General features: G+C 40.3%; 1 protein-coding gene across 1 annotated transcript; it reads right to left on the bottom strand.

Annotated features, from left to right (window-relative positions):
- Window positions 1–38: 38 nt before the first annotated feature.
- LOC125304746 (GRAM domain-containing protein 2B-like) lies at window positions 39–9265 on the bottom strand. The gene is made up of 14 exons (XM_048259244.1): window positions 9057–9265; window positions 8036–8161; window positions 7228–7315; window positions 6390–6459; window positions 5997–6100; window positions 5737–5832; window positions 5432–5503; window positions 5164–5244; window positions 3971–4082; window positions 3075–3188; window positions 2873–2963; window positions 2632–2736; window positions 1890–1974; window positions 39–1187 (listed from the first exon to the last, which is right to left on the bottom strand). The coding sequence occupies exons 1-14, from the start codon at window positions 9155–9157 to the stop codon at window positions 1149–1151; spliced, it is 1284 nt and encodes a 427-aa protein (XP_048115201.1). The 5' UTR covers window positions 9158–9265; the 3' UTR covers window positions 39–1148.
- Between the last annotated feature and the right edge of the window lie 3942 nt (window positions 9266–13207).

Raw genomic sequence — 13207 nt, 5'->3', positions numbered from 1 at the left:
ACATAGAGGTAGAATAGAAATTCGTGATGAAACACAAATAGGTCTGTTGACACTTCTGACAACACACTTTTATTTAGCCATACTTAAATTACACTCTACCCCTATCGGACAATTACTTGCAAATCTGTAACACATGGCAAAGTGTGTGTGTGTGTGTGTGTGTGTGTATATATATATATATATATAAAAATGAAAAATCAGTCGGTGTCAAATTTGACATTATCTCCAGGAAAAAAATGTACAATATTGAAATACAATAGTGCTTTTATTTTCACATTTGTAATATCTAGCTCACCATTTTTGTAGTCAAGATTGCAAATTCAATTAATCTTTAAATCTAGTGCAGCTAAAGAACTTTAAGACACAGACAATAATCTATAGGTACATTCTATCAATTAAATTCTAACATTTAAATTCCTTTTTTCAAAACATTTTTTTCAGGCTCAAATGTGTTTCTACCACTAGTGGGAATTACAGGCCTGTGTTTTGGTAATGCTTAAACTAGACTTTTTTTTTCCCTTTTGAAACTTTAGACCCAAATGGACATTAGTAGGCAATAATTACTATATAATAGCAACAAATTAGTGTTAGTCTCACCAGGTTAACATTTCATTAGTTAGACTAAAGAATTAATTCAACTGAAATAAAATGACAATTTAAAAACAGTCACCCAACAATATACTATTATGTACCACATACTGTAATTGAATGCTGTCTTCATCCAAAAGCGAGGCACTTGAAAACTACTTGTAGGCTGCTTAATGCATCATTAGAGGATCTTAAGCAAACTATAAATATTTTATTGCCATCTGAAATATGTCAAAGATAAATATGAACAGCAGGTCTTTGTGATTTGACCATATTTTATGAAATGTGGAAATCGCAGGTCCTTGGGACCAATTTATACACCCAAGCACAGTCCAATTATAGAACTGTGAGTAAAGCTTACGTCTTCTGTTCTTCTACCAGCCATGAAATACATTGTGAGAAATGCAAAAGTGTTGTGTGGTCCTGAGTAGAAGACAGAATATTCTGCATATTGCACAACAGCGGATGCTCTTCGTTGAAAAGAATTGTTTGGCCTTTGCATGGTTCTCCCCCAGGTTTTTGCAAAGGCGGCATCACGTTAACAGGTGAGATCAAGTTTTTCAGGTTTCTTCTAGGAGCTTTCGTAGGTTTCTTTGAATCTGGGGGCACACAAGGAAGTGATTATAGAAAAATCAACTATGAACTTGACGCAGCACTTCACCTACAACACAAATACTTGAGAGCACATCCATCAGCCGCAAAGAAGCTCAGCAGACTTCTTGAGTTGGCCTCACGGCCTCGAGAGAACAGCTCCCATAAATGTTTAAGCAGTGAGGCTTATCCTGTTCTCAGTCTATGGTTAGCTCCCTGGCAAGTCTAGCCGTTACTGTTATGCATGTCTAATACCTCTCTACTCCAAACCTGAATATGGCTTAAGCAATTACTGCAGTTTCCATTACTAATGACCTCACCAACAAGCGGCACGAAGAGGAGGTGCTCTCTTAAATGCTTTGCAAATTGCAGGATAGTGTGACTACAGTGGTGATTACCCACACATCACATCTTTGGCAGACATGCTCCCATGACGACATTCAGGGGGATCAACCATGGCCTTAAGCTTTATATGATAGCCTTGCTCTACCATCCATAAACACACCTGTAGATGATCTAACCTAGCTAGCCATCAACAAGGGCATGATGAAAGTGAAGGGCACACACGAATTTCCCTTTACTCAGCAAGTCGAATGAGACACTCAGGCGTGGCACAAGGAAGAAGCCGCCATATTTGTTCAAACTGTTCATCAGCCATGACAGCTAGGTCTATAAAGGAACATATAACTTCTTGTTCTACTGCTTCTTACCTTTTCAAGTTTGAAGAGATTTGTGGACAACTCTCCGTACATCTCTGCATTGACCTCCGAGTGTGGGCGGTGGTGTACAGCATTACTGGAAACAAAGTGACAAATTTGATGGTGATGGAAGATGGATGGGAAAAAAGCTTCTAATATCCTGGAACAGGCTTGCCTGACATGCCATTTTAACTGGACATGAATGTGTCAGCATAATTCTATGCACATTTTGTGCTTTGGGCACAGGTCATTGTGAAAAAGTTGAACAAAGCTGAACAGTAAACTTCTTGTTTGAGAGAGAGCACCACAGACACAACACACACACACACACACACACAAACAAACACGAAAAGAAAGCTACACTGTAAGAATCGGCAACTAGCTGACCAGCTCTCATTATTTCTCCCATTTTTCTTTTTACAGTCTGGGTACGTCCTCTGAGCAGTGGCCCATGTGACTTTGTAAGGCTAGCCGGGTGAAGTCTCCTGATCTGCCTCTGAGGCATTTCTTACCCCATATAATCCACAACAAAAGGTACACTGTACCAACAGGATATGAGTCCTTGATCCTTTATATCTGAAGGACCGGGGAGAGGGAAGGGTGGATTGCAATTTCAATAAAGTGTTACTGTCAGCAATAAGACTATCTGGGAATGGGCTCAAGTCCAGTGCCCTGGCTGACCCCATGTGTATCTTTTTTTTTTTTTTTGGGCTCAACATCTCCAACAGCACCCTTGGGGAAAAGACGAGCTTACTCATTGTGTTGATACTCTCCAACTGAGCCCAGGGAATTCAGCCTCTGTTCCAAAACGACAATTTTGAAGGCCATGTAACATGAAGACAGGACAAGGATGGACACTCTGTAAAGAAAAACAAGAATCATTCACATGTTGATACAAGATTTAGGCCAACACCTCTTTGCAAGTTTGGGCATGTCGGAGAGATGACATCTGATGCTATTTTGACACGGACAACTTGAACAAATGGTACACTCACAGAAACATATAAATGAGCAGAAGAGTATTGAGAGACAATGGTTGCGACGGTTTGTCTTGGTGAACGTCTCCCAGGACAGGTTTGCTAGTGCCTGCGGCAGAGAAAAAGATTGAACGTATGTAAACCAAACACAAACAATGGAAATTTCCACAGGTGGTGTGACCGCGTCGAGAGCTAGTGGCGCTGGGAAGCGATTACTCACCGTTGGGCTGAGTCCCGTGGCGCGCGCTGGGTGTCTGGAGGTGAATGTCGGCGTGAACTGAAACCTCGCCATTCTTTACCACGTTCAGGAAATTTTCTGGGAGGCTGGGAAACTCTTAAGTGCACACACACAAAAATTGTTCCGTTTACATAAAGAAATTGGTTCCATTGAACTTCACATCACACATCACATCAAACCACTCTGGCAAGGATGGATGAGTAAATAGAATAGACTGTACACAAAAGGGTGGTGTTCATGTCAACTATGATCTCAAACACAGGATGGACTGGTGTGGACTGGATCTAGTGTTATGAACACACAAGGCAATGTGTAACACATCACTCATTAGCTTAGGGTTATTTATATCATTTCTGAACAGCAGGATTGTGTGGTCCAAAAAGAGCTGAATTTGTGGAAACGGGTGCGCACATCCAACATATATTTTCACAGGTCCCAGACAAAACATGTCAGAGAGAGAGGGAGATGGTCTGCACACTGTATATGAGCTCCAAGAAAGACTTTATTTACTCTAAAATGGCAACGTTTCAATCTCAACAGAGGCCTGATGAAGATGTTGAGATCGTACAAAAAGAGTTGAACCCAGGTTTACTATATTATATTATATAAATTATACTTTATATAATTTACTATTATTGCTCCAAAAACACCCCCTAAAACTAGCAAATGAGCTGCAAGCTTGTTGCAAATAGTGTTACCATATACAATTTGAGTCCTACAACAATCACTAAAACTTGAAGCTAGACAAGCAATTTGTATTTTATTTTTTTCTGTGATCATAATGGTTACAAGTGTAACATAAACCTGACCATCATGAGGCCAGTTCCCATCCCGAAAAATCTATGACCACTGAACAGGCAGTGTTCAGTTCCACCCACCTGCCATTTTCTCATAGTCGGGCGTCTGTGAGCCAGAGCTGCTGCTCTCAAGCATCTCCTGTCTCCTTTGGCGCACCACTCCATCTAAGTCGGATAACTCAGCAGAAAAATCCTGAAATAGATAGATAATAGAGTGTTGCTGTTCACTGGGTGCTTGACTAGTATAATCATTCTATGTTGTTTTTTATTTGTTTTAATAAATACCTTTTAAGCACTTTTAAACTATTGCCTTTGGTAGGTACTATGGTAGGTGCTAAGGTACTATGTACCTTGTGTGTTTTATATTGTTCTTTTTTAATTCTTTAATTCTTAAACAATTCTTTGACTATTGCCCTTCTATGCTTTTATTAGCTATTCACGTTTGCTTGTGTTTATGTAAAGCACATTGTATGACCTCTGTGTATGAAATGCGCTATATAAATAAAGCTGACTTGACATGACACGAGAGAGAGAGACACACACATACACAGGAAACAAGGAAGCTAAATAAACATGTTTTGCGGTGACCACACTCTGAAACAAGAGGAGATGCTGTGCTACTAATTTGCAAGGGAAATAACAGTCACTCACATAGTAAGCGTAACTCACATAGTGAGTAAGAACTTGGTTGTAAATTGATAACAGAGGTATTCTTGGGTTTGAAGAAGTATCTTGTTAAATAAGAGAAGTTACAATACACTAACCAGCAGTGGTGTAGTCTACGTGATACGCAGGACTATGCAGTATACCCACCTAAAAAGCATCAGGTTGATCACAGTATACCCACTATAGCTAACTGCTACATCATAGTATACCCACTACAGCCAAAGTCCTTTTAGGCAAGTCCCTCCACTCGGCGGCCATATTGCAACGCTTTTTGGGCACTCATCGGGCATCCTATTCGGCAGAAATGCGCGTGCGCAAGGCTTCACGACACCAATCTTGCTCCAGTGGCGAGATCAGAACACATGATTGGCACGATGTCTTCACAACACACCACATTATTGGCTCAATGTATTCACAACACAGCACATTATTGGCTCAATGTATTCACATGTCAACGTTTTGCCGAGGAAGGGGTGGGATATGTGTAGACAACTGCCATATTGGCGTTACAAACTAACCCCATGCATTTCTATGGAGGATTTTTTGAGTGCTGTGTCTCCTCATTAGAAAGTCTCTGCTACAGATAACTACACTACACAACTGCTTACCAGAGGAAGTGAAGATGGACATTCAGCTCTGAAGCTGTTCTCAGCCGACGAGATTACGGGACTGCAGCCTATAACCTCTCCCTGTGAAAGCGAATCATGATAAAGACCCATCTTAAAGAGACATAAATACCTGTGTGAACAGTAACAGACAGAAAGAAATGGCACCTCAGAAGAGCCAGTCGTTAATGTACTTTTTTAAGTTCTTCTTGGAGCAAAAAAGTAAACAAATGTGTATTCAGTGTTTTATAACTGATAGTATGATACTCACTTCTAGGTGTATACAGATAGATGTCAGAACCTTATAGGTGGCATCGCGTGACAGGAATGATACAAACACGTGCTGAAATACAACACAACATAGAAAAGGTTATAAACAATAACATAACCAATACTAAAATACAAACATGAATATAAAATTAGATTTTATGGACCTCACTACAGAAACATAAAAACATTGACAATGAAGCACATTTTAACAGCACAGCAAAATCATACTGCCACATCAATATACAAATTACATATCATTATGCAGAACATTTTTGTGATTTCATTTCATGGCCAACAGTCACTCACCACTTTATTAGTTGTGGAGATAACAATGGCATTTGGCACCAATATGGCGGTTTTTGACTTCTTAATATGAGTTACTGAGAGTACAGGAATTATAATCTGATGACCAAGAAACAGACAAACACTTCAGTAACATATCTATACATATGACATAACACTACCACAAGACAACAGGTGGAATATGCCACAACAAACAACAAGGCTCAGGTAAAAAAGACATGTAAACAAGGAATTTGAGAACTGGAAGGAAAATGCTGAATTACCTTGGTGTCTCGGCCAAAGACTTTGGAATGAAAACAGATCCAGTTATCAGACACAAACAGTCTGCCCTGATAAAGGATGTCTTTCTGCAAGGCACAAGTGTAACCTGAGGACAAACAGCAGACATTATGATGCTGTGCAGAGCAGCATTCTTATCAACACACATCAAAATATTATCCAACACAGGAAACAACGGTAGCCTATTCAGTTCCTCTATTCATTATTCAATAGAACTGTACTCAATTACATTCAACTAAACTACAATCAAATTACATTATATCTTTTAAAAAAACCTAATGAAATAAATATGATTTCGATTGCCTATTTTCAAAGTCTATCCATAGTATCTAATCAATAGAAAATTGTTATACTGAGGGGGGTTAAAAGTCACTTACTTTGTTTGAGTATTTCATCTTTGCTGATTTCCTTGAAAATTTTGTGATACTGTGCATTGGCTTTGGAAAACTACAAAGAAATAAACAGTGATTATTTATGTTCTTTAAAATGCTCTTTATTCTCTGCCAATGCTATTTATGACCCGGTGGAAGTTAAATATTTACTACATCATTGCAAAGTTGTAAGTATAAGGCCTTGTAATGGTCAGGACAACTTCAGCCTACGGTGATAGGTTACACCTGCCAGTTTGCTTACAACAGGTGCAAAAAACCTTCAGGGCAGGGCAAATTACTTCACCATCTGAATGTGACAATAATCCGGCACCTATTCACTCCCCTTGGAAAAAACTACAGGTGGAAAAATGACATTGCGTCTGTGCTGTGTGAAGCATGTGACTTTCCAATGGGGGTCAGCACATGCGCTATAATTGAACAAAAAGTTTGCCATGCACACTGGTCATAAATAACTGGCGTAAACAAAAACCTTACACACAGCATAAGCACTGACACAAAACAAACACACATCAGAGGATAAGTGTGCTACTCTGTCATCACTACTTAGAAGTATAAAAAGAAACATGAATACAAAAAAATATAAAAAAGAAAAAGTGTTGTACCAAATGACTCTTCATACATGTACAACAACAAATTGTTGTGGCTGCTATTCCATTCTGTGACAGAACTCCACACAATGACTAACAACCCAAAGGTGACAACTGGGTAACCTATGACACACATATTCTACACCGTCTTTTGTGTAAATGCTTGAAAGGTTTGGGGAAGAGTCAGGCCTAATGGTCTAAAATAGGATCCTGTAGCGGCACGGACACAAACAAACCTGTGAGGACTGGGACTTTTTCCTCTCCAACTTTGTTTCACTGTCGCTTGGACTTTGCAGTGGGGAGAGCTGGTCGACAGGCTTGAACCTGCGAAAATAAACAAAGGAAACCTGCATGGAGCAAAGCCTTTTTCTGACCGTGGACTTCAAAAGAGGCTCAAAAAGAGAAACATCTAAATTTCCGGCACAGAATGTAGAGCACCAAACAGTGGTATCTCACAATGAAGTCACAACGCCACCTCATACGGGGAATTTTGTGAATCTCTGAAGTTGCACAATTTTACTACATGCAAATATCCAGAATAGGTCATTCTATGTGAGGGTTTATTTGTGAGTTTTCTACCACTTCCTGCTTAAACTGAACCGACAAGGCAAAGTTGCATAAAACATAGTGTTTGGACAGTGACATGGGAGTTTGTAAACAAACACACTCCAAGCCGTTTTGCGCAGGTATACACAAACGGCTGCTGTGTACCTCCAGTTCACTGTCAAAAGTAAACAATGAACTCTAATTGCCATCCCTAACACACGCTTGAGAATGTTTTATATACCAGGTATACCAGTGAATACCAGGTATCTCAGTGGAAGTTACTGGAAGGACACCACAATTAGTTGCTGTTGAAACATATTTGCTTGCCCGGCCTTTATGGCCACGTTGACTACCCTCCGGTCAGTTCAGGGAGAGCATGGTTGACTGGCTTCTGTTTAGAACAGGTAAACAGAGGAACTGGCCCTAAGCCAGTTGGTGGCCTGGGATGTGTTGGGCTGCTGGAGAGAAAGCAAATTTTCCTTAGGTCTAGACACATACCTCATAAGCGGAGGCTTCTTCTTGCTCTCTGAAACATCGGACTCTGGGGTGTCCATGGAGAGTGGAGTCTCCACACCCATCCTCCCGACTCTCCTCTGCTTGTCTTCGCCATTCTCGGCTTCTGAGCTGAAAGTTCAGGCAGAAAGGGAAACGTTTCTGACCAATTAATAGGGATGTGGAGACTGATTGTTGCTAAACAAGTGTCAATGAAACACTAAAGAAAGCAAAGCAAGGAAAAGTGGTCTGTCAACAAACATCACGAGTAACTCATTTGGAAGTGGGAACCAATGGTCTATTTAAATAACACTTCTTAGCAATGAATGCATACCATTCCAAACACTCCTGAACAAAAAAAATGTAAGAACATTTAACTGCCATGCAAAATGCCTCTACAACTTTGTATTTATACTATATGAATGTGTTATGTATACTCATATGAGTATACATATTCACAACAGTATACTCATATGACATGACATGCATGACATAAAACATATGCTTAGGAATGTTCAATTCTAGTTATTTGCACTAAGATGACATTGGAACAACTTGTTGTTAATTAATGCAAAACTAAAGCGGCCTGACGAAAGAGAAAAGATGCCACGCGTCTCGAACGTGCAAAAAAGAAAAAGGTAAACTGAAAGTAATCTGCCTCGTTTAACTGATGGGAAAGTGCAAAGTCAAAAGTGTATCAAAGTTACCATATTCAACGGAGAAAAATAAAATGGATTCACAATTTAAGGTAACGTTAGATGTTTGTCTGTGCAAACAAGTTTGCAATAGTTCCTTTTTTTACTCCAAATAACCAGGTAGCGTTAGCGTAATGCAACTAAGTATTTCACAACCAATAGACGATATCATCAGATGCAAGGAGACAGCTGTGTCTTAAAAGTCCAATGTCTCTTGAGATAAGAACATGAAATTTAACAATAGAAATAGCTAGCTAGTTAGCTTAGTTGGCTAACCAGGCCGTTGTATGAGGCTGGCTGCTTGCACTCAAATAGCTTTCTCCGAAACCTACTTGGGTTGAAATGTTCTCGCATCTTTCTTCACAGACTTGATTACTTCTGGTGTAGATAGCGGAGTGAGAGCTCGTTCTGGTTGTTCTACCATCAACACCATTTCGCGAGGGACTGCTTGAAGTCGCCTCCCTCGACTGTCTCTCTTCTCTCCGTTAAGAAAGTAATAGCTAGCAAACTTGGATAAAGTAGAAACTCCAGTCACCCAAGGGGTTAAATTTGGGAAGGAGGTCCTGGCCTACCCAGGAAACTGTATTGACATGGAAAGGGGGAGGGGATAGACTGAAAATGCCTGTCAGTCCAATAGGCTGCCAGGGTACAGTCAGAGCATGTTTTTGTCTTATTAGACATTCTCTGGTAGCCTACATTTTAAAGATAGTTGTTTATTTTTTATTGTAAATAGCTACTGTCAGGCCTTTGAATTTATTCGATTGTTGATATTTCAACTAGTCGTCTAATTATACTAATTTATCATTTATCTAAGAAAGTTATGTTGTTATAGAGGATTAGTTTAATAATTTTCTGTCATGTGAGCTCACTTCGTGCGTCACTGAGGTGGGCAAGGTTGTTCCTGCCCGTTCCTTTTGATCCTCATTTTAGCTTTATAATTGTATGAGTCCTATTTGTTATTTGATCACAACCTTTTTCGTCTGTGTCGTTCATCTACTCTTTAACTTACTCGAAATTAAACTTCCAGGCCAAGAGTGTGGCACTAGGCTAACTCACTTAAAGAATTAAAGGAAGAGCTACGCTCTGTAAAACTATTTAATATTGATCAACGATGAGCATTCTCTTCCCTAGAGCACCACAATTCAGGGAGCAGGACAGGACATGAACCCCTGTTGATGGCCCATTATCGCCAAGTGCTTTATTTGCATTCATTACCTGTAGGAGGCCTAATTCATTATGTTACGACCAACAGTCAACTTCATTGGCATACAAAAAGCACCATAAACCAAGCATTTTACCATTCAAAAGCTACACCACATTCACTGAATTCCACGTACACATTAGGTCTACAGTTCTGGTGGTTTTATAATGTGAGAGTACAATGAGAGGTCAAAAGATAAAGGATAAAAGAGGTGTTGGTGTATTGTCAGCAGAACGTCTTTAGTGTGATACAGTTCTCTTACCAGCAGATGGAGCCACAGACCTTTCACTTATTATTGCCTCGCAGGATAACAAGCCTTCCTCAGAAAAAATGAAGGTAGTGTGTTACTGTTAATGCAACATCAATAATAAACGCATGAACAGGCTTACGTCCAAGATGAATAGACGTATAAATAGCCTATATTTTCTTGCCAATGGAATTATAGCCTTATCATATGATAATTCCCTTGGCAAGAAAATATGTTCTCTATAATGAAAACATGTTCGATCTACCCCATCATATCATAAAGTTGCCATTTACACCAAAAATACTGTGATGAAAATTTACTTTGGTCCAAAATTACTGAAAAATACAATGGATGCAGGCTACAGGGATAAGAAGGAGGACATTGTCATCTATTCAAGTGAGACCTAACTTTAGTAATCGATTGATTTGTTTGTGTTCATTAGTGTCCAGAAAGCGAATCTACACTGGACACATATTGTTACACATTAATCTGCAATCTCACCGTTTCATTTCACACACCACCAGAGGTGGGCACAAATACATCAAAAACTATTTTGTTACAAATTACAAATACTGGCTCATGAAATGTAACAAAAATAAAATACAAAATACTGATGTGAAAAATGTATTTAATTAAAAAATGGGTAAAAAATGTAATCACCATCCCATATCAATGTAAACAATGATTGAACTGACAAGCAGGCTTCGCAACAGTGGAATCAACTGTAACAAAGCAAACTACCCACCATCATTTTCCGTAACCAATGAAAGTAGTACAACAAATTGAACAGGTCGGCCTCTTTTTAAACTGAACTACATTTCCCTTGTTGTGCTATAAATGCATGCCTACTGGCAACATGGGGGATAAACAGAATAACAACCTATAAGGTGTCCCAATATACGGAATGAATTAATTTGGGAGAGAATTCCACTCCGGGAGGTCTTTGTCTCCGTCTCCTCTGTTATTTTTGCATATCAGGACACTACAGCGGATGTTACTCCTTTTACATAAATCCTCATGTCAAATCCAAGAATTGCCCAAAGGATATCTCCAGGCACCCAGCCTATTCTTAAAACCAGATTCACCAAGATTCTGGCCTTTGGCTTTATGATAAGCATTGCCTATTGTCATGGTTATAGCGGGTAGTATATTTAATTGAGTGATGACATTTTGGCTTATTTGAGAAGTATTTAAGTAGTTGAAATACTCAAATACAATCCCTCAAAGTATTTTGTTACAAACTACATTTGAGTTTTTCCAATCCTGCAAAATACAAATTACAAAATACGCTAAAGTAATTAAATACGTATTTTAAATACATATAATTTAAATACTGCCCGTGTCTGCACACCACCACCTAAGGTGCCTGAGTCTGTGCTGTGACCTTCCCACCCCACACCCCCCAGACACACTCTCATACACACACACACACTCACACACACACACACACACACACTCACACACACAAACACACACACACACACACACCACAAAACTAAAAAGTGTTATAGGGAAAGAGAGGGAGAGACTGAGAGGAGAAGAAAAGTCTTGTCAGAGTTCATTATGTATCCAGGGAACAATGCCGAAACCGGCAACACAAGCTGCACCAACCGAGCTGGACGGCCATTAATCATGGCTGACAAGGAACCAGGGTTAAAGGTGGGAGAGCTGCCAGCACCGGTGGTAGTGATTATAGTACCCAAACTCTGCTCATGGAGGGAGAGAGAGAGCGCGCGCGAGAGAGAGGACAGCTAAATGAGGACAGAGTTGACAGGAAAATGGGTAGTGATAGATGTATGGGGGAATGGTGATATGTAGCTCTTGTAATCGTAGCGGTTGCGTTATGTGAAGTTCAGCAGTCACGGAAGTCATACAATTACAAAACCTGTTGTTGTAAGTAATGGTATATATATCATTGTATATGTAAGAAAATCAGCAATAGACCAGGGTAGTTATTAGCAATAATGTCTGTGCTTGTTTAGCGGAGTTATACTGATTGCTAAGACAGGATCGCTAGGCTCCCTGGAGGGCTAAAACCCTTGAGAAAACAAACCTCATAGGAAATCCATTAGGAAAGACTTGATCATTTTGAACGTGATGATGTCGCCCCTGCACCACTCTACGGGGAGCCTCGCGGTAGCTACAGTAAGCTTCAGAGTCTGTTTTGCTTCGCACCGCTACCGCACGATTTGTGCCACAGACCTCTGAAATATTGATGTCTCTTCACGCCTTTTGCGATTGCTGTCTCAGCTGTATTGGGAGCCCCCCGTCTCTGCCATATATTTGTTGAGTTTCCCAGTGCCCTCTATGCAGAGTGAGAGAAAAGAAGAGAGAGGAAGGGAGAGAGAGAAAAGGAGGGAGAGGGAGGAAAATAAGTAAGAACGGAGAGATTGGGAAGGAGAGAGAGAGAGCGAGCAGGAGGGTAAAGGGGGACCTGTGACTGCCGGAGAGATTGAAGCGCTGTTAAGTGCTCTGCTTGAAAGCATGTCTGGCCTCATTAGCTGTCAGTTGTAACAATACTGAACTGGCAGTGAAGACAGGTCTGAGTCTCGTGGCCATAAATCACTGGTTGACAGCCTCCCCTGACAGGCTGGGAACTGCCGCACATGCAGCCGGCGCCTACACACTCTCAGCTGTAGGACACACACTCACACACACATAGACAGACACACAAATAGGTACACACACATATACATCTACATACACACACACACTGATGAACACACACAATATATACACATACATATTCCCATGCTCAGACACACCACACATATAGTACACACACACACACACACACACAAACACACTTTCTCTTGCACCAGTAATGTTACACGCCTGCACACTTACACCCAACACACTTCTATACATGTCTCTCACTCTCTCTCTCTTTCTCTCTCTCTCTCACACACACTCAAAACAACACACACCCACACACACACACACACACACACACTCAAAACAACACACACACACACACACTCAAAACAACCCATCAAAGGCCTCAGCAGCAGTTTGGCTCAGTTGAAGCTGTTTGG

Source organism: Alosa alosa, chromosome 12, assembly GCF_017589495.1.
Source record: "Alosa alosa isolate M-15738 ecotype Scorff River chromosome 12, AALO_Geno_1.1, whole genome shotgun sequence".
Lineage (NCBI taxonomy): Eukaryota > Metazoa > Chordata > Actinopteri > Clupeiformes > Clupeidae > Alosa > Alosa alosa.
This window is presented reverse-complemented; position numbering and strand designations above follow the sequence as displayed.

Excerpts from the sequence above, each read along its gene's own strand:
- LOC125304746 (XM_048259244.1), bottom strand. The coding sequence starts at position 9,157 with ATGGTGTTGATGGTAGAACAACCAGAACGAGCTCTCACTCCGCTATCT. Across the intron at positions 2,964-3,074 it reads CCACGGGACTCAGCCCAACG|GCACTAGCAAACCTGTCCTG; the intron begins GTGAGTAATCGC and ends TCTCTGCCGCAG. Across the intron at positions 2,737-2,872 it reads CTGCTCATTTATATGTTTCT|AGTGTCCATCCTTGTCCTGT; the intron begins GTGAGTGTACCA and ends TTTTCTTTACAG.